The 22,861-nt window shown below is 35.6% G+C and overlaps 1 protein-coding gene across 3 annotated transcripts in view; it reads right to left on the reverse strand.

Annotated features, from left to right (window-relative positions):
• Positions 1-4,405: 4,405 nt before the first annotated feature.
• EED (embryonic ectoderm development) overlaps positions 4,406-22,861 on the reverse strand; it is a 33,770-nt gene continuing 15,314 nt past the window's right edge. Inside the window, exons 7-13 of one of the 3 annotated variants that reach the window (XM_067038321.1) lie at positions 19,157-19,248; positions 17,226-17,359; positions 14,605-14,710; positions 13,358-13,432; positions 5,961-6,119; positions 5,158-5,231; positions 4,406-4,741 (exon numbers count right to left, since the gene is read on the reverse strand). In XM_067038321.1, coding sequence (XP_066894422.1) covers positions 4,615-4,741; positions 5,158-5,231; positions 5,961-6,119; positions 13,358-13,432; positions 14,605-14,710; positions 17,226-17,359; positions 19,157-19,248 — 767 coding nt within the window. In that variant the 3' untranslated portion in view covers positions 4,406-4,614. Of the gene's footprint in view, positions 4,742-5,157; positions 5,232-5,960; positions 6,120-10,162; positions 10,294-10,686; positions 10,769-13,357; positions 13,433-14,604; positions 14,711-17,225; positions 17,360-19,156; positions 19,249-22,861 lie in introns of those variants that run through there. The other 2 variants (XM_059068515.2, XM_067038322.1) reach the window with 2 other exon arrangements.

Here is a 22,861-nt window from a genome sequence, read left to right on the forward strand (position 1 = left end):
CATTGCAACAAAAAGAACAAAATATCTAGGAATAAACTTACCTAAGGAGACAAAAGACTTGTATGCAGAAAACTATAAGACACTGATGAAAGAAATTAAAGATGATACAAATAGGTGGAGAGATATACCATGTTCTTGGATTGGAAGAATCAACATTGTGAAAATGACTCTATTACCCAAAGCAATCTACAGATTCAATGCAATCCCTATCAAATTACCACTGGCATTTTTTACAGAACTAGAACAAAAAATTTCACAATTTGTATGGAAACACAAAAGACCCCGAATAGCCAAAGCAATCTTGAGAATGAAAAATGGAGCTGGAGTAATCAGGCTCCCTGACTTCAGACTATACTACAAGGCCACAGTAATCAAGACAGTATGGCACTGGCACAAAAACAGACATATAGATCAATGGAACAGGATAGAAAGCCCAAATATAAGCCCACACACATATGGTCACCTTATCTTTGATAAAGGAGGGAAGGATATACAGTGGAGAAAAGACAGTCTCTTCAATAAGTGGTGCTGGGAAAACTGGACAGCTACATGTAAAAGTATGAAATTAGAACACTCCCTAATACCACACACAAAAATAAACTCAAAATGGGTTAAAGACCTAAATGTAAGGCCTGACACTATCAAACTCTTAGAGGAAAACATAGGCAGAACACTCTATGACATAAATCACAGCAAGATCCTTTTAGACCCATCTCCCAGAGAAATGGAAATAAAAACAAAAATAAACAAATGGGATCTAGTGAAACTTAAAAGCTTTTGCACAGCAAAGGATACCATAAACAAGACCAAAAGACAACCCTCAGAATGGGAGAAAATATTTGCAAATGAAGCAACTGACAAAGGATTAATATCCAAAATTTATAAGCAACTCATGCAGCTCAATAACAAAAAAACAAACAACCCAATCCAAAAATGGGCAGAAGAACTAAATAGACATTTCTCCAAAGAAGATATACAGATTGCCAACAAACACATGAAGGAATGCTCAACATCATTAACCATTAGAGAAATGCAAATCAAAACTACAATGATATCATCTCACACCGGTCAGAATGGCCATCATCAAAAAATCTAGGAACAATAAATGCTGGAGAGGGTGTGGAGAAAAGGGAACACTCTTGCACTGCTGGTGGGAATGTAAATTGATACAGCCACTATGGAGAACAGTATGGAGGTTCCTTAAAAAACTAAAAATAGAACTACCATATGACCCCACAATCCCACTACTAGGCATATACCCTGAGAAAACCATAATTCAAAAAGAGTCATGTACCAAAATGTTTATTGCAGCTCTATTTACGATAGCCAGGACATGGAAGCAACCTAAATGTCCATCAACAGATGAATGGATAAAGAAGATGTGGCACATATATACAATGGAATATTACTCAGCCATAAAAAGAAATGAAACAGTTATTTGTAATGAGGTGGATAGACCTGGAGTCTGTCATACAGAGTGAAGTAAGTCAGAAGGAGAGAAACAAATACCGTATGCTAACACATATATATGGAATCTAAGAAAAAAAATGTCATGAAGAGATTAGTGGTAGGACGGGAATAAAACACAGACCTACTAGAGCATGGACTTGAGGATATGAGGAGGGGGAAGGGTAAGCAGTGACAATGTGAGAGAGTGGCAGGGACATATACACACTACCAAATGTAAATTAGATAGCTAGTGGGAAGCTGCCGCATAGCACAGGGAGTTCACCTCTGTGCTTTGTGACCACCTAGAGGGGTGGGATAGGGAGGGTGGGAGGGAGGGTGATGCAAGAGGGAAGAGATATGGGAATATATGTAAATGATAACTGATTCACTTTGTTGTAAAGGAGAAACTAACACACTATTGTAAAACAGTTATACTCAAATAAAGATGTTAAAAAAAAACATAAGGAAACACTTCTGTTTCAATAGCTCTTACTCTGGCACTGATTTCATAACATAGGAAAACAACAGTGCACGCATTTCAGTGGGATGACAAAATGAGTTTCTACCAGAGATATTATGAAGGGAAGTGGAAGAAAGGCAGTAACTGGGAAAGGCAGAAACTCTTTCCAGAGGACAAACATTTAACTGAGCCCCTACAATGTGAATACAGAAAACAGCTCAGCTACCTGGAAAGCCTCTGCCAAAGCCTGGCAAGGCCACCAGAAGAAAAAAGAAAGGGCATTGGCTAAGTGAGGAGCCCTGGCCAGGAAGAAGAGACTTCAGTCTATGTGGGGTCTTGAACAGTCCCTGTCAAGTCCCAGTCTGTTCACAGCTGTCTCTCTTGGATGTCCTGATCTTGGTTGTGGCCCAGAAGACTACAGAGAAAGGCCGTAGAAAGAGGGGAGGCCTGGCAGGAAGCTGAATCAGGCCCCAATCTGAGAACTGGGACAGAAACAATGCTAAATCCCAGACACAGAGGTGACCCAACAGACAGAAGAACTATTAACAATTCTCCACCACTCCCACCAGTAGCCTTGAACATGAGTTTGAGAAGTACTAGTTAGCCACAGAGAGGAAGTTCCAAATGACTGTGGAAAGTTGTATGGGGCTGGGTTAAGATAAGCAGCAGAATAATCTGAGCACTGAATTCAAATCTCTCAGGTTGGGCCCCAGAGATCAGTCATATGCTCTCGAATGATTCTGATGCACTCACTCTTTCCACCGACCAGCATCTGGGAACTATTGCATGGCACAGGTTTATACAGGGACCTAATTAATGCAATGCTTTGCACACCTGGCCAATTAAGTTTATAAATAAGTGATTCTCTCCTGTCTACTAGGAGCTCACATTTTAAGGCAAAGGTAATAAATTATTTTAGAAGGCCCTTCACAAAGGGTTTTGACTTCCAAGAGTTACTAACCCTGTTGCAGCCAGCTATTTTCAGGGATTTGAGGGAAACAATACAGCAACATAGGTAGCTACTCAGAACTGGGATTATTAAAACCTTGATTTGCAGTCTTTCAGAATGATAAATCAAACATTTTTTTATACAAAATTTTAGTGGTTTAAAAAGTAATTTTGCATCAAAAAAATCAAATGGCCAATAGAGTGCTATATATTACAATGATTTTTTTTGACAACCCATGATTATATGGTTTTAGAATTAAACACAAATACACACTCACTCATTACACAAAACATAACAGAAATCACCCAACGTTTTACATTTCACATCAGCCTGGGATAACTGAAGCAAGGAAGGTGAAATGAGTCTGCTTTTATTCATATGAAGTCTTGCTCTGCATCAGAAAATAACCACAAAATACCAAGAATCTCTTTAAAATCCACCAGTTCAATTCCAAAATGATAGTCATTTTCTACAAATCACAACAGGTTAACCACTGCACCACCAGGGAAGTCCCTTTAATTCTGTTCTTGACACCATGCACAAAGCACCCTATGTTTGGGACAAAAATCACCAACTACTTTTTCTAAAATAAATTTTTATTTATTGATTGATTGACTGATGGCTGCATTGGGTCTTTGTAGCTGCGCGTGAGCTTCCTCTAGTTGTGGCAAGCAGGGGCTACTCTTCGTTGTTGTGCATGGGCTTCTCATTGCAGTGGCTCTCGTTGCGGAGCATGGGCTCTAGGCGCACAGGCTTCAGTTGTTGTGACACGCACTCTCGGTAGTTGTGGCTCAGAGGCTCTAGAGTGCAGGCTCAGTAGTTGTGGAGCACGGGCTTAGTTGCTCCACGGCATGTGGGATCTTCCCAGCCCAGGGCTCAAACCCGTGTCCCTTGCACCAGCAGGTGGATTCTTAACCACTATGCCACCAGGAAAACCCACCAACTACTTTCAACCGTATGATATCCTCAATTTACTTATTTCTCTTAACCAATACCCTTCTAGAAAAGGGGACAATAATGTACTCCCCATTTCTTTCATTTTTCAACCCACTGCATTTAAGCTTCTATATCCTCTCCTCCCTTGCTCTACTGATAGTATTTCCACTAAGATTACTAATGACCAAGTTGTAAATCAAATGGCAATAATATTTTAACTATAAAGATAGGTTATTAAAACATTACATATCACAACTCTTAAAGAATTTACTTATTACAAATTATAGAAGAAATCATTAAGAAATATAAAACCATAGGAAATACAATTTCCAATAAAGATAAGGGTTTAGTGTAGTCAAGTACTGTTCTAATTGCTTCACATGTATTAAATCACTTGATCCTTTTATTTACCCAAGGTCAGTTAGTGGCAGAGCCAAGATTAAAATTCAGTTTGTTCTAGCGCTTATACTTAATCACTAAATTATATAGCTTTCTCCAGTTACACAAATAAAACAATAATCACTGCAAAAAGATAAGATGTAATTTTATTACTTTCAACATTTCTTTTCATCACAATGAACAAAACAAAATAAACTAAAATACAACACAGCTTTACAAAAATAAATTTTTATTAAAAGCAGTAGAGTCTGAGCAGGAGACAGTACAAAGAGTGTAAACAATGTAAACATCACTACATTCAGCTCAGCTTGATTGAATGCTGAAAGACAACTCTAAATGCTCTATGTGCCCTTACTAGCAAGATACATTAATTCTACTGTACACAGAAAACACACTCTAATTTTGATTGAGAAGAAATATTTTATCGAAGTCGGTCCCAGCGCCAAATACTGGCATCATCACAAACAGCTATAAGAATGCTGCTATCCCTGCTAAAACTGGTTTGTCGAATAGCAGCACCACATTTATGATGAGTCAGTGTTGTGCATCTAGGGAGAAGACATGACAACAGGTTAAATACCATGCATATATAATGCTGTCAGGATCTAACTTAAAACAATAAATCAGAAAATGAATAGATGTTCCAAGTCATACAGAAAGCACCTGAAACCAGAATACACTTCACTAACAGCCCAATCTCAAATTTCATAAAATTTGGGTATATTTTAAATCCAAGAGGCACCATATAACTTGTATTAAAAAAAGAGAAATAACTTATTACCAAAGTACTTGGGAAAAACAATCACTATTAGAATAAAAAAGAAATACTTTACAATACTCTGAGAATGTAAATGTTACAAATGATTTAAGGATGGCATTGCAAGTATCCATTACTTCCTCTATGCTGACATAACACTTTGGAGAAAATGTCAGAAATTATGAAGAGGAATTTCTAAATACTTACTTGGCTTTATGAGGATCTTCTACTTCTAAATCCCAAACATAAAGTTTGCCAACCTGATTGCCCAATGCAAGCATCTGTATAAACATATTAAAAAAAATCAAATTATTAAAATAAGCTGTAAAGATTTCAAACAATCCTAAGACATCTTTCTTATTTCAGAAAAACCTCAGCTCCAGCCTATGGCAACGCTCTTGGTTATTTCTTTGCATCTTATATTTCTTACATTGTGTAAACAAAGATAAGAGCAACTAATGCTTCACAAAGATGTACTGAGTAAAATAAGGAGGTTATTTTGCAAATTTACGAAGAACTTTACAATTTATTTACATAGTTAGCATGTACTCTTTATTCTGCCTTTAGGAACTGTAGTAAAAGCCATAGGAAATTTCCAAAGCTTTCATATAGAAATAAATACCCAAGTAATTTGTTATCACAAAATTCTAACACCAAATTTTAAAAAATTTTAGATAACTAATATTTTGTCTCTATCTTCCACGTTGGTTTTCTATATAAAAAGATTAACACTCTAATCCAAAACATTAAATCTTAGTAACAGATGTTACGGAAAGTAAACACCTAACTGCCAGCATTGACACCTGTCAATTTCATTTATAATAAGCACTGCAGATCGTGTGCAGAGCCACAAGGGTAGAATAAATAACATCAAAGGCCAAAGCAATTAATACAAAAAAATCAAGGTAGATTAAACTTAGAGGTAATAGAATACAGATACACTACAGAGAAAACTAAATTTGCCATGGTTTTACGTCAACTAATTTCAAAATGTAAAAATATGTTGCTACCTTTTGCCAGAAATCCATAGAAAACCTCATGTACCAAATGTCACACTGGCTGTAATCAAATCGCCCAAGAATAGTCACATTAGACTCACTGGGTTTAATTTTATCTATATCATCTTCCATTTTGCCAGGTTTCCAGCATACAATGGCATTTTCACATGACTTTAAAAAAGACAGAAATGAGAAAAAAAGAAATGTTAATCGAAGAACTGAATTTTAAACATTAAAAACAAAGCTTTTTCTCTACTATTTCAGAACTCACAGCTCTTAGAACCTGGTTATCCATCTACTGAGTCCAGCGATATACATTCATTTATATTTACAGAGTCAGTATCCACACTTAGGGACAAGAAGTCTGATTATCAACAGATTTTAACAATACAAAAGCATTACACTGTCTAGAATATTCATTTTTGAAGTCACAATTTCTCTTCCAAACCAAAACAAATTCAGCTTTAGATACTTCAGCATCCAGAAACTTGAAGTATTTTATAGCAAAGGTAAAATTACAAACACTGTATTAGAATACACAGCTCTTCAATATGGCCCCTGCTTACTTCACTAGTTTCATCTTTCCCCATCCCACTTCTAAACCCCCGTGGTTCCCTTTATATCTGGTTAACTATTAATCCTTCTGTCTGCACTACATGATAGGTGCTCAAGAGATATCATAGGAAAGCTAATGAATTCATAGAAGGGGCCTTAGAGATCAGATTATACAGAAGGCAATAAAAGCAGTGGTTCAATATCAAGACACTGATAAGGGGATGGGATTAAACTAGGCTGAGTTATACCTTCCCTATCCTGCAACACTGAACCTTTACATACATTCTATTTAAGCAGCAAGTGGTAAAGAATAGAATGGGAGGAAAAAATGCAAAACAGAGGGCACTATTTATATTCCTGTGTAGGTCAGTGATTTGCTGTCTAAGGGATATTTGGCAATGTCTCTGGCTTCTAGTTAATAGAAGCCAGAGATGCGGAACACTTTGCAATGCACAGAACTCCTCCCACACACAAAAAATTGTCTTACCCAACCTCCACAGGGCCAGGATTGAGAAATCCTGGTGTAGGTGAAGAATGCATCCTGGAACTTTACAGGACACAGACTAACAACCACATGTGGTAGCTCTGTGGGGTCACAGGGAGATTAGGGAGTGGACAATATACTTTTTTTCTTCTCTGCCCTTTTTGGATTATATAAAATCCCAGGGATATGGATCTGTTATACAAGTTCTTTATTGTAAAGTATCTTAGAGATCACCTAGGCTGATGACTCTTAACTAAGTACACAATTGGATTGATATAGACTATACAGCTTTCTTTAAAAACTCATCTTGACCCACACCCTACTGAATCACAAACTCTGAGGGGGGAGGCCAAAGCCGCAGAATTGTAAAATACTTTTTTAAGTGCTTCTTACTGGCTATACTGGTAAAGAATCCTTAATCAACAGAGTTCCCTCATGGAGAACTAAATAATCGCACTAATGGATGGCTGTACTAGAAAATCATCTAGAGAGTTTTTAAACATTACAAATTCCCAGGTCCTTATGCCAGATTTAGAATATCTGGGGATGAAGCCTAGGAATCTATTTTTAGAATGTCCTCCCAATAGTTCTGATGTGGAGCCAGATGTTTAGACCACCAATATTCAGTTCAGCTTCCCACCTAAAGTGCAGAAATCCTTCCTATCATCTGATTAAGTTCTAAGAGCAGAAATTTTAGAGCTACTCCTTTTTAAATTCTGCTTCCAAAACAGATGAAGTAGAGGTACTTTTTCCTATTTATCTCATTACGTACAGCTTAAAAGTCTGAAGGCTAGGGAGGAGGCAGACTGGTTAGGGGCCCTGGGACATGAAGGACATTGAGTTGCTTGGTTTTCTTTTGCCTCTTTATGTATCCCAGACTGGATGCTAGAGAAGGTAGCAACTCAACAAAGCTAACAAGTGAAGACAAAAAAAAAAAAAAAAAGCCTACTCTCTGCAAAGGACCAGGAAAGTGGCAACCTAGCATGAGAGAAAATTTTCAGGTAAACACTTAATACCACAGAAAAAACAGTGGAACCATCCACACATGTGGACCAGCAAAGTCCCAGTGGGGTCCCTTCTCAGGTGATAACTAAACACTTCAAGTACTAACATCCTGACTCCTTACCCCTCATGGTAATGAGGTGACTCTCCTCCTCCTTTGCCTGGGGTGGTATTAGAGGAAGCCTAGCAGAGGGTCAGAATGTTCACAACCACCCACCACTCTCATTGTCAGTGGAGACCACTCAGGGAGAAGTACTGAGGCCTCCCAACCCCCTCTTGCTAGGGTGCTATCACCTGAGGCCCAGTGAAAAGCCTGAACTCCCACCCCAGTAGTAAAGAGACATCATCACCAAGTCATCCAAGTGGGGAACCTGAACTTCCCTTGCCACCTGCCAATAATGAAGCAGCACTCCCCTTCCCCAGATGAAAATTTATCAAAGGAAGCCTGCTTAAATATCAGCAAGATCCAGAGTTTTGTAACAGTAACCAAAATATAGATATCTTAATCAAAATTCACTTGTCATACCAAGAAATGTAAAAATCTTAACTTTAATGAGAAAAGATTATCAAGAGATACCAACACTGAGATGACACAGATGTTAGAACTATCTGACAAGGATTTTAAAGCAGCTATCATAAAAATGCTTCAATGAGAAATTACAAACCCATTTAAAACAATATAAAAAGTCTCATCAAACAAATAAAAGATAAGAATCACATGTAAATTTTAGAACTAAAAAAACTATAGCCAAAATAAAAAACAACTGAAGGGCTCACTAGCAAAAAAAGAGAGATGAAAGTCAGTAAATTGAATGTTAGAATATAGAAATTACCCAATTTGAACAAAAGAAAACAGACTTATTAAATAACACAGTCTCAGGGACCAAACAAAAAATATAATATTCACATCGTTAGAGTGCCTAAAGGAGAGGGGGAAGAAAGTGGGGCTAAATAAGAATTTGAATAATGGCTGAAAAGTTCCCAAATATGGGACAAATTATGTCCCCCAAAGACAAACCTACTACAGATTCGAGATGGTGAGTGAACCAACCGCAAAAAAGATAAACTCAAGAAGTCAATATCAGGCATATCACATTCAAACTTCTGAAAACTAAAGAAGAAGAAAAAAAAATCCCGAAAGCAGTTGAGAAAGAACACCTTAACTATAGGAAAAAAACAATTCAATGATGGCAGATGTCTCATTACAAATGACAGAGACCAGAAAGAGGGGGAACAACATTTTTCAAATGTTTAAAGAACCATCAACACAAAATCCTATATTCAGTGAACATATACTTCAGGAATGAAGGGGAAATGAGGACATCCTCCGACTAAGAAAAACTAAAAGAATTTGTCACCATTCTAAAAGAATGGCTACAGGAAGTTTGATGAACAGAAAGGAAATGATATAAGAAGGAATCTTGGAATATCAGAAAAGAGGAATGAACAACAGAAAAAGCAAAATGAGTAAACATAACATTCTCCTTCTTGAGTTTTAAAATTCTGTTTGGCGGTTGAAGCAAAAATTGTAATACTCTTTGATGAAGTTCTCAATTGTAAAAGGAATATTTGAGACAATTATAAGTGGAGGAGAAAGAGAGAGTAAGCTTCCTATACTTCACTTGAAGTGGTAAAATGCTGACTGATCATATATATATATATATATACACACACACACACACACACACACACACACACACACACACACACACACACACACACACATACAGTAACACCCAGAGCAAATACCAAAAAAGCTACACAAAGAAATATACTCAGAAGTAGTATAGATAAATCAAATTGGAGGGCTTCCCTGGTGGCGCAGTTGTTGAGAGTCCACCTGCCGATGCAGGGGATACGGGTTCGTGCCCCGGTCCAGGAGGATCCCACATTCCGCGGAGTGGCTGGGCCCGTGGGCCATGGCAGCTGAGTCTGTGCGTAGGCTCCGCAGCGGGAGAGGCCACAGCGGTGAGAGGCCCGCATACCGCAAAAAAAATTAAAAAAAAAAAAATCAAATTGGAATTCTAAAATATGCGCACATAGGCGAAAAAACCCAGAGAAATGAAAAGAATGAAAAAAATTAAATAGTAAACTTAATGTAATAATTGGTAAGTTAAGGCTCAAATATAAATGGTCTGAATATACTAGCTAAAACACAGTTTGGCAAAATGAATTAAAAAAATGTGACCCAACTATATGCTATCTTTAATAAACTCACTTCAGGTATAACAATACAGGTAGATTAAAGGTAAAAGGTTTGAAAAAGATGGGACTTGCCTGGTGGTGCAGTGGTTAAGAATCCACCTGCCAATGCAGAGAACACAGGTTCGAGCCCTGGTCTGGGAAGATCCCACATGCTGCGGAGCAACTAAGCCCATGCACCACAACTACTGAGCCCGTGTGCCCCAACTACTGAAGCCCATGCACCCTAGAGCCCACGCTCTGCAACAAGAGAAGCCACTGCAATGAGAAGCCCGCACACTGCAATGAAGAGTAGCCTCCACTCACTGCAACTAGAAAAAGCCCACACACAGCAACCAAGACCCGATGCAGTCAAAAATAAATAAATAAACTTAAAAAAAAAAAGGTTTGAAAAAGATATACCATTAATTAAAGGAAAGCAGGAATGGCTATACTACTGTAAGAAAAAGGAGCCATCAAAGCAAAAAATTTACCAGAGACAGAGATGGACCTTACATAATAAGAGGGTCAAGCTACCAAGGCAAGGCAATACCATATGTGTATACACCAACCAACAGAGCTGCAAAATGTAACAGAACTGAAAGGAGAAAGGGAAAAAGTCACAATTATAGTTGAAGACTTTAACACTTATTTCTCAATAATTTACTAATTATTAGACAGAACAGTAGACAGAAAATCAATAAAGACATAGAAGAATTCAACCACACTGTCAACTGACAGGATCTAACTGACATTTATAGAACACTCCATCCAACAGCAGAATATACATCCTTTTCAAGCTCCCATGGAACATATCCAAAACAGGGTCATAAAACAAATATCAAAAAATTTAAATGAATCAAAATCATAAAGAGTATATTCTGACCAAAATGGAATCAAACTAGAATCAATAAGAGAACGATAACAAGAAAATTTCCTAGCACCTAGAAACTACACAACACACTTCATATCAAAATTTTTGTGAGATGCAGCTAAAGCAGTGCTGACAGGGAAATTTATAGCACTAAATGATTACATTAGAAAAGTCTCAACTAAATAATCTAAGCTCCCATCATAAAACTAGAAGAACAAAAACAACTCACAGCAAACTAAAGGAAAGAAGGAAGACACGAGATAACAGAAAAACATTTGACAAACCCTTTAAAAGAGTGACAGAAGAGAAGATATAAATGACTAATTTCAAGAATGAAACAGGGGCTATCACTAGAGACCTTGCAAATATCAAAAGGATAATAAGGGAATACTACAAACGACTCTCCACACATAAATTTTATATTAGATGGAATGGATCAAGTCCTCAAATAGCACAAACTACCACAATTCACCCAATATGAAACAGTTCATTTGAATAACCTTTTCACTTTTAAGGAAACTGAGTGTTTAATTTTTAAACTCCTCCTCAAAAATTTCTAGGCCTAGAGGCCAGTATTATTGATACCAAAACCAGACAAAGGTAATATAAATAAGAAAACTTCAGACCAATATCATATCTCATTAATACATATAAAATCTTTAACAAAATATTAGCAAATAGAATTCAGTAACATATAAAAAGAATTATACAGCAAGACCAAGTAAGCTTATTCAAGTGATACAATATTCAGAAACAATCAGTGCAATCCACTGCATTAAGAGGCTAAAAAAGAAAAACCAGTGATCATATCAGTTGATGCAGAAAAAGCATTTGACAAAATTTAACATCTATTCATGATAAAACTCTGAAAAAATTAGGCAAAAGAACAGCTCTCAACTTGATAAAGAACATCTACAAAAATCATATAGTTGATATACATACTTGTGAAAGACTGAATTCTTTCCCCCTTTAACATCAGGAGCAAGCCTAGGATGTCTGCTCTTAACACTGCTATTCAACACAGGACTAGAAGCTTACCAGTGAAATAAGACAAGAAAAGGAAATTAAGAAAAATACAGTTCAGAAAAGAAGATATAAAAACTGTCCTTATTTGCAGATGAAATTATGATCTATGCAGAAAATCCCATGTAATTAACCAAAAACAAACAAACAAAAACCTACCTGAACTATAAGGAGTTCAAACAGATTGAAGGATTCAAGATTAATACACAAATATCAATTTATTTCTATATACTAGCAATAAACACAAAAAAACGGAAATCAGAAATACCATTTATTACTGTCACTCTAAATGGAGAAACATACCATAGTCAAGGACCAGAAGACTAAGCAGAGTAAAGATATTAATTCCCCACCAAACTGATATACAGGTTTAACACAATAAAAATCAAAATCTCCCCGCCCCCCAAAAAAAATCCCAGCGAGATTTTTAGTAAATGTAGACAAGATTATTCTAAAATTTATACAGAAAGACAAAGCACTAGAATAGCTAAAATAATATTGAAAAAGAATAAAGTGGAAGAAATCACTCTACCAACTCCAAGACTTATTATAGAGCTAGAGTAACCAAGCCTGTGTATGTAGTACTGGTAGAGGGAACAGAATAGAAAAACCAAAATCAGCCTCATACAAGTATGGCCAAACAATTTTGAAAAAAGTACAAAAGCAATTCAAAGGAGGAAAGATAGGCCTTTCAACAAATGGAGCTGGAACAACTGAACTATAGGCAAAACATGAACTTTCTACCTAAACCTCATACAAAAATTAACTTAAAATGGACCATTAAATTTAACATAAACCATTACAATACTTTTTGAAGGAAACACAGGAGAAAATCTTTAGGACCTAGGGCTCAGTGAAGAGCGTTTAAACACAATATCGAAAGCATGATCCATAAAATAATAATTTTTTAAAAAAATCAATAAATTAATTGAACTTTATCAAAATTAAAAACATTTGCTCTGTAAAAGACCCTGTTAAGAGGATGAAAAGACAAGCTACAGACTGGAAGAAAATATTTGCAAACTATTTATCTGACATAGGATTTATATTTAGAATATATGAAGAACTCTCAAAACTCAACACAGTAAAAAACAAAACAAAACAAAAACCAATCCAATCAGAAAATGAGAAGATATGAAGAGACATCATTGAAAGAATATATGGATGGTAAATAAGCACATGAAAAAGATGTTCAACACCACTAACCATCAGGGAAATGCAAATTAAGACCACGATGATGTATCACTACACACCTATCAGAACAGCTAAAATAAAAAATAGTGACAATACCAAATGCCGGCGAAGATTCGAAGACACTGGATCTTTCATACATTGCTGGTGGGAATGTAAAATGGCACGGCCACTCTGGAAAATAGTTTGGCAGTTTCTTAAAAAACTAAACGAACTTAACCATGACCTAGCAATTGCTCTTCTAGGCATTTATCCCAGAGAAGTGAAAACTTAAGTAAGTCCACACAAAAACCTATACACGATTGTTCAATAGCAGCTTTATTTGTAATAGGCCCAAACTAGAAAGGATCAAAATGTCCTACAATAGATGCATAAGGTTAAATAAACTGTAGTACATCCATTCCATGGGATACTACTCAGCAGTAAAAAGGGAGACCTACTGATACACACAACAACTTGGATGGCATTACACTGAATGAAAAAAAAAAAATCTTAAAAGGTCCCATACTGTAACATTCTTGAAATGACAAAATCACATGTGATAAAATGACATAGAACTACACACACACATTGTACAATGTCAATTTCCTGGATTTGATATTGTATTATAGCTATGTAAGATGCAATAACCAATGGGGGGAACTGGGTGAACGGCAATATGGGACCCCTCTCTGAACTGTCTTTGAAACTTCCCGTGAATCTAATTTCAAGATCAGAAGTTTAAAAATAGAAAGGTAAAACTATACCCTCATGGCCAAGGAAAAAATAAATCAGGTTCTGCCCAAGAAAATGTGAAATGCCCTGAAACCTGTATCAAGAAAAGAAACTAGATAGCAGTTTCTCCAAATTTGACAATCCTAAATGTTCAGATGACATCACCACCAACTTCTCTAAATTATCAGTAAAAAAAATATATATATAAACATATGTATCAACATACTAGAGCAGGGGTTGGCAAACTACATCCCATGAACCAACTCCATCCGTTTTTGTATATGTAAGTTTACTGAAATGAACACAAACATTAAAAACAACAACAACAACAAAAACCCACCACACTACTGGCTTTAGATAGTGGTTATTTTATAGTAACACTGGATATCAGAGAACAGTATCAACTTGCAAGTTAACATTTTTCATCTTATTGGAACACAAATTATAATTCATCAGGATGTTTTATGCCTAAAACAAATGTCCAAATCTTTTGAAGTTATCATTAGACTAAAAAAAAAAAAAGCAATTTCCCATCTGTTATCCAATTTACCAACTGCATAAAAAACTGTGCTCCCTGCAAAGTTCCAACTCACACAAACAATGGAAATACAGCTTAACAGCAGTTACCATACCTTGGAAAGTATCAAATCACCTAACCATCGCACACAATCGACATAATTTCTATGTATGTCTCTGGTAGAAAAGTCAGGAAAATGAATTTTCTGAGAAATAAATGGCCTGAAATGGAAATATCAAAAGTTAAGAGAAAAACGTGTAGCAAAAGCTCACTAATTTTCCTTTTTGGATTTATAAAACTTTGAAAAATAAAATATATGAGTACTAATTCTTCTGTGTTTCTACAAAACTAAATACCTTATCAGTTTACTCAGAGCTAAAATCTCATTCCATTTTTGTTTCTACATTTTACGTCATTATTAGCTCTCAACTGAATTTTGTATTCATCCTATGAGATTTCATTTATAAAAATTGCACCTTCCTGCCTTACTACATATAGGCCAAAACTAATCACTTCAATTCTGGCTATCCTAACCAATAACCAAAGACACCTGATTACAGAGCTGAAAATTTCTCATAGAAAATACTAAGTTACCTACTCAATCCTTTAAAATTAAGCATTAATGGTCTACCAAAGTACACACATCTAGATTATTTCAAAAGATAATTTATCTTTTAGGAACAATGACACATCATTTCAAAGTCTGCTAAAGGTAAAGTTAGGTGAGAATCCTTCCTAGAACAATTTCTGAAGATGATATCTGACAGGAATTTGACATTTATTAGTTAGAATTTCTCCTGTATTTAGAAAAGTAAAATATGGCGCAACTTTTCCTTAAAGATGTTTGTGAGAGACCATAAACTAGAGAAGTTGCTACCAATTCTGAAGTTAATTAAATGTATACCTAATACTTTTAATCTAGTAAGTGATTCAGTTTTATTTATTTATTTTTATTTGTTTTATTTTTGGCTGCATTGGGTCTTCGCTGCTGCACGTGGGCTTTTCTCTGGTGTGATGAGCAGAGGCTACTCTTCATTGCAGGGCATAGGCTTCTCATTGTGGTGGCTCCTTTTGTTGCAGAGCATGGGCTCTAGGTGTGTGGGCCTCAGTAGTTGTGGCACACGGGCTCAGTAGTTGTGGCTCGTGGGTTCTACAGCGCAGGCTCAGCTGTTGTGGCTCATGGGCTTACTTGCTCCGTGGCATGTGGGATCCTCCCGGACCAGTTCTCAAACCCGTGTCCCCTGCATTGGCAGGCAGATTCTCAACCACTGCGCCACCAAGGAAGCCCCTGATTCAGTTTTTAAACTGAAGTAACTGCAGAAGTATCACATACCATGAATTAGTTGTGTCTTGGGCAACCCACATGTCCTCTCTTTGCTTTTCCCTCATATATAAAAAGGATGTTGGGCTGAATCATTTCAAATACTCTTTCCAATTCAAATTCTGGGATCTTTTCTTTTCTTTTTTTTTTTTTTGCAGTTTGCAGGATCTCAGTTCCTCAACCAGGGATTGAACCCAGGTCACGACAGTGGAAGCCTGGAATCCTAACCACCAGGCCACCAGGGAACTCCTGGATTTTTTCTTTATTAAAACATTAAAATGATATTAATGATCTGATATAAATTCTTAACTGCTATAATTTTATTAATTACTTTTTAGCCAAATATGTATTATAATCTATGGTTAAACCTCTCTCAAGACCAGCATAATTCACTGTTATTTTCTGTAAGCTGTAAAATATAACTTTTATTTATTTCAGAGCTCTAGAAAATATAAAAACATAAACTGAATATTATACTAAGCCCTGGTGTTTTAAAATAAAAATCGAAAGTCATACTAATTCTTAGCGGCTTGAGATCTGATGCGTGTCTGTGTATTAAAATATTCACTGATAATTACAAATTCAACTACCAATCTATTAATAATCTGGCTTGATAACCAGAAAATTAACTCTGCTAAAATGAAAAGTGCAAACAAAGTTAACATTTACAAACATATGACAGTCACAGTGAAAGTGTTAATAATAGCTTGATAAGATTCTGAAAAAGACAGTAAATGAATTAAGAGTTGAGGTTTTTCAAAAATATACTAAGAAAACTGCCAAGTTCCCACAGCTAGTCCCCCCCCACTTGGTTCAAAGCTCCTGCTTTTGAATTTTCTCCATTTAATGAAGTGAGTATCATTTAAAGGAAAGCATTATGTTATCATGAATTAAAGCTAAGAACCCCATTTAAAATTATGATTTACTTTTTCTGTTTATATAATCATCTTCCACAGATGTGTGAGTTTTCAAATAATTTATTTTCTTAGAAACATAATCAATATAATAGTTTCAAGGCATATGAAACTTAAGGACTGAAAATAAAGCTCTTTCATTGAGTGAAAAATAAAAATAAAATTATTATTTACTGTCTTGAATTAGAACTTACAGTATTGACAAGCAGTGCTAATAACATTAGCACATGCTTACCTAAATAAAAATAGTGAAATGTGCTACTAAATTAAGATAAAAATACAACTGAAAGGGATTTTGAAAAATGAGCCACAAACATATAGACAAAAATAAAGGCCTTCCATTTAAAATCAGTGAATTTTATGGCATATAAGTTATACCTTAAAGTTATTAAAAGGGAATTCTAAAATCAGTGTTGGAGACTTATACAATAATTTTGGGAAAAGTAAAACGCTATTCAACAGCATGAGATAGCAAATTGTTTTAAGTACTACAACTGTTACCTGTTAGTTTTATTTGGGTTATAATCATAAGATTCCTTAATTGCATTCATCATTCTCTTTGAATTGATCCTCCAAAGTTTAAGAGAGTGATCCATACCACAAGACATTATTTTTTCACCCAAAAGATCATAATCCTGTATGTAAAACAGAAAAGCTTAAATTAAATATATAAATTACTTCCCCAAATTATGCTATCTAATTTTCATCTGATGTCCAGTATTGTGAAAATTGTATTTCAAACCACCATACTAACATTTTGGGTTTCATATATGTAGGCCATAAGTCACAAAGTTTTTACTGCTTTTGAGATTTATTTTAACTGATGTGTCACCACCACAATATATAAGCTTATACAATATGGAAGGCAAAAAAGTAAACTGAATTTAATTTTACCTATTCAATTATCTTTATTCAAATATTTCCTTTGCTTGATTTTTAAGGTGAATCAAATGATGAGGTAAAACAATTATTCTATGACACAAAAACCTAAAGGGTTATGTTACTTTTCTTTCTCTAACCCTGATCAAGCAATGAAACTGACATCTGTATGTGAAAATGAGTCCTTAAACAATTGAAATTTTACTTTATTTGTACACCTAAGTCACAACACTTCAGGTATCTTGGTTTTAGAGTTCACTTTTTGAATGAATAAAGGAAAAAATGTCTAAAAAAGGAAATAACATAAACTTTTTCATTTGCTGTTTACTAATTTTTACTAAGCTCCTAACAGATCATCCATTATAACCTTAATCCACCTCATTTCATAGATGAGACAGAGGCACAGAGATGATATTTAATTTAGCGCATGGTACATACATGTGTTAAGGAAAATCTCACACATCAATCCTTCTAGCAGTGAACTCCTATTGTTAGAGAAGAGATACAGACTCCTGCTCTCATTTTAAGAAATAACAGTAGAGAGTTCTATTTAAGGAGAGTATTTTCCTCACTAAACTAGATATTCTGTTAATCCAACCTTTGAATTAATCATGAACACTGTTTTACACAGCCTGAGAGCTTTAGGTTTGGTGTTTATTGAATCCACAAGTCTGGTAGCTGCTCTTTTCCTAATAACCTCACTGTCAACAGCAACAAGACACCCTTAGAGCCAGGAGCTCTCATTAGTTTTTAAGGAAGGACAGTAGTCTTTTCACACATAGAGCCAGGTGGAGATTGCTATTGCAACTTCTAGAAAATCCAAGTTGCAAGTTCTAGAAAATCCTTTAAGGTAGGTATAATTCTCACAAAAGTATACAAACCCTAACTATAGGAATAGTTAGTACCTCCAATTAAAATGTCACATGCTTCAAAATATGGTGCCCCTTTAAATAGTTTTTTAAAAAAAGAAGAAAAGAAATGAGCTATAAGACTACTAAATAAGTAAGCTCTACACGGAACACAAGGAAATCTGAAATAACATAAAAATCTGAAACTTGACTGAAAACATTTATATCATTACAATAGATCAATAGATTATAATACATAAGTATAAAGATAACACCATGCCATCAAAGGGAAGAGTTATCTAAAACTCAGTGTGAACAACACTTCCTAGAAATGAGTAACTTATATTTCAACTTCAAATAAAAGATGAAAAAGTTTCTTAATTGCCAAGTAGGTTAACCTTTTCCTTTAATAACTGAGAAACAACAAAAGTTAACTTGGTGATTTTAGATTAAAAAAGGAAAAGAACAGGTTCATAGTATTCGTTCATGAGAATCCAGGCACTGAGCACAGATAAAACACAAAGAGCCTATTTGCTTTACTTCTTCATCTGTAAGTTAAAACCTTCTCTGTCACAAGTAAATGAAATAACTGTCTGCCAGACTAGATGAAACAAACCACATGCTTTCTTATAAGGAAAGAGTTCTATGGGTATTGTTCACAGCTTTGTACACCTGAAGGTCACTGCCCTGTAGCTTTCAACTTACAGCACTTAGAACTTCATCTCTGTGCCCTTCTACACCTCCAAATATTGCCACCAGAGTGTCCGTTTGGATATTCCATAATCGTAAAGCATGATCTAGTACAGACATAAAAAAATTAATATGAACTTTTATCATTCATTTACTGTGGACTTTCAAAAGCTCTTCAAAGAAGAAAAAGCTACCAAAGTTTGGACTAAACTTACTCACAGTAAAGATTAAGAAGGAATCCATACCATATAGGAACTTAAAATATTTATATCACCTGTAGATTTAACTAGGTATGAGCTCATACTTTCAAGATAAGAAAGAAATATTTCTCTGGTCCTAAATTTGATTATTGCATATGCCATAGAACAAGGTACTAGCTTTTCTCTCTACCATATCCACATTTACAAATTGAAGAGGACAAAGTAGATTTATAAGATTTCTATAGTAAATCCCCAAATAGGATTGAAACATACATAGTGACATAATTTTAGAGTATTATAGACCTTACAAACATGCTATAACTGTAACAATTTGAGCAATCTAATTTTCCACTAAACATCAGCAACAAAATAAACAGACAGCAATATTCATAAATATAATACTATGCGGAGCTTGAAATATAGCAATGTCCATCTGTACATGAATATTGACATATTACATAGGTAACACTAAGAGGCAGTAATATATTGTGTTAGTAGTGGAAATTAACATTGCTACAAAAATGATTTCTTGATTCCAATTTGTGTCCAAGTTTTTGTGCAGACATATATTTTCATTTCTCTTGAAGATATACACTCCTAGGAGTGGTAATTCTATATTTAACTTTTTAGGACTGCCAGATTGTTCTTCAATGTCCTTACATTTTACATTCCCACCAGCAATGGATGAGGGGGGTTCCAATTCTCCATATCCTAGTCAACATATTTTATTGTCTGTCTTTTTGATTATCGTCATCCTAGTAGGTGTGAAGTAGTATCATTTTTAAAAATTAACATCTTTATTGGAGTATAATTGCTTTTCAGTGTTGTATAAGTTTCTGCTATAAAACAAAGTGAATCAGCTATATGCATACGTATATCCCCATATCCCCTCCCTCCTGCGTCTCCCTCCCACTCTCCTTATCCCACCCCTCTAGGTGGTCGCAAAGCACCGAGCTGATCTACCTGTGCCTTGCACCTGCTTTCCACTAGCCATCTATTTTACACTTGGCAGTGTACATATGTAAATGCTACTCTCCCACTTTGTCCCAGCTTACCCTTCCCCCTCCCTGTCCCCTCAAGTCCATTCTCTACATCTGTTTCTTTATTCCTGTCCTGCTCTAGGTTCATCAGAACCATTTTTTTTTTTAGATTCCATATATATGTTAACATATGGTATGTTTTTCTCTTTCTGACTTACCTCACTTTGTATGACAGACTCTAGGTCCATCCACCTCACTATAAATAACTCAATTTCGCTTATTTTTATGGCTGAGTAATATTCCACTGTATATACGTCCCACATCTCCTTTATCCATTCATCTGTCAATGGACACTTAGGTTGCTTCCATGTCCTGGCTGTTGTAAATAGTGTTGCAATGAACACTGTGGTACATGACTCTTTTTGAATTATGGTTTTCTCAGGGTATATGCCCAGTAGTGGGACTGCTGGGTCATATGGTAGTTCTATTTTTAGTTTTTTAAGGACTCTCCATACTGTTCTCCAGAGTGACTGTATCAATTTACATTCCCACCAACAGTGCAAGAGGGTTTCTCCACACCCTCTTCAGCATTTATTGTTTGTAGATTTTTTCATGATGGCCATACTGACCGGTTTGAGGTGATACCTCATTGTAGTTTTTGATTTGCATTTCTCTAATGATTAGCGATGTTGAGCATCCTATTATGTGTGTGTTGGCAATCTGTATATCTTCTTTGGAGAAATGTCTATTTAGGTCTTCTGCCCACTTTTGGATTGGGTTGTTATTTTGTGATATTGAGCTGCATGAGCTGCTTGGATATTTTGGAGATTAATCCTTTGTCAGTTACTTCGCTTGCAAATATTTTCTCCCATTCTAAGGGTTGTCTTTTTGTCTTGTTTATGGCTTCCTATGCTGTGCAAAAGCTTCTGTTTCATTAGGTCCCATTTGTTTATTTTTGTTTTTATTTCCATTTCTCTAGGAGGTGGGTCAATAAGGATCTTGCTGTGATTTATGTTGTAGAGTGTTCTGCCTATGTCTTCCTCTAAGAGTTTGATAGTGTCTGGCCTTACAGTTAGGTCTTTAATCTATTGAGTTTATTTTTGTGTATGGTGTTAGGCAGTGTTCTAATTTCATTCTTTTACATGTAGCTGTCCATTTTTCCCAGCACCACTTATTGAAGAGGCTGTCTTTTCCCCATTGTATATTCTTGCCTCCTTTATCAAAGATAAAGTGACCATATGTGCGTGGGTTTATCTCTGGGCTTTCTATCCTGTTCCATTGATCTGTATTTCTGTTTTTTTGCCAGTACCATACTGTCTTGATTACTGTAGCTTTGTAAAATAATCGGAAGTCAGGGAGCCTGATTCCTCCAGCTCTGTTTTGCTTTCTCAAGATTGCTTTGGCTATTCGGGGTCTTTTGTGTTTCCATACAAATTGAGAAATTTTTTGTTCTAGTTCTGTGAAAAATGCAATTGATTGTTTGATAGGGATTGCACTGAATCTATAGATTGCTTTGAGTAGTATAGTCATTTTCACAATGTTGAGTCTTCCAATCCAAGAATATAGGCTATCTCTCCATCTGTTGGTATCATCTTTAATTTCTTTCATCAGTGTCTTACAATGTGCATAGAGTTCTTTTGTCTCCTTAGGTAGGTTTATTCCTAGGTATTTTATTCTTTTTGTTGCAATGGTAAATGTGAGTGTTCCCTTAATTTCTCTTTCAGATTTTTCATCATTAGTGTACAGGAATGCAAGAGATTTCTGTGCATTAATTCTGTATCCTGCTACTCTACCAAATTCATTGATTAGCTCTAGTAGTTTTCTGGTAGCATCTTTAGGATTCTCTATGTATAGTATCATGTCATCTGCAAACAGTGACAGTTTTACTTCTTCTTTTCCAATTTGTATTCCTTTTATTTCTTTTTCTTCTCTGATTGCTGTGGCTAAAACTTCCAAACACTATGTTGAATAATAGTGGTGAGACTGGGCAACCTTATCTTGTTCCTGATCTTAGAGGAAATGGTTTCAGTTTTTCACCATTGAGAATGATGTTGGCTGTGGGTTTGTCATATGTGGCCTTTATTATGTTGAGGTAGGTTCCCTCTATGCCTACTTTCTGGAGAGTTTTTATCATAAATGCGTGTTGAATTTTGTCAAACCCCAAAGCTTTTTCTGCATCTATTGAGATTATCATATGGTTTCTCTCCTTCAATTTGTTAATATGGTGTATCACATTGATTGATTTGTGTATATTGAAGAATTCTTGCATTCCTGGGATAAACTCCACTTGATCATGATGTATCATCCTTTTAATGTGCTGTTGGATTCTGTTTGCTAGTATTTTGTTGAGGATTTTTGCATCTTTGTTCATCAGAGATATTGGCCTGTAGTTTTCTTTTCTTGTGACGTCTTTGGTTTTGGTATCAGGATGATGGTGGCCTCGTAGAATGAGTTTGGGAGTGTTCCTCCCTCTGCTATATTTTGGAAGAGTTTGAGAAGGATAGGTGTTAGCTCTTCTCTAAATCTTTGATAGAATTTGC

Source organism: Kogia breviceps, chromosome 7, assembly GCF_026419965.1.
Source record: "Kogia breviceps isolate mKogBre1 chromosome 7, mKogBre1 haplotype 1, whole genome shotgun sequence".
In the NCBI taxonomy this organism is placed as follows: Eukaryota; Metazoa; Chordata; class Mammalia; order Artiodactyla; family Physeteridae; genus Kogia; species Kogia breviceps.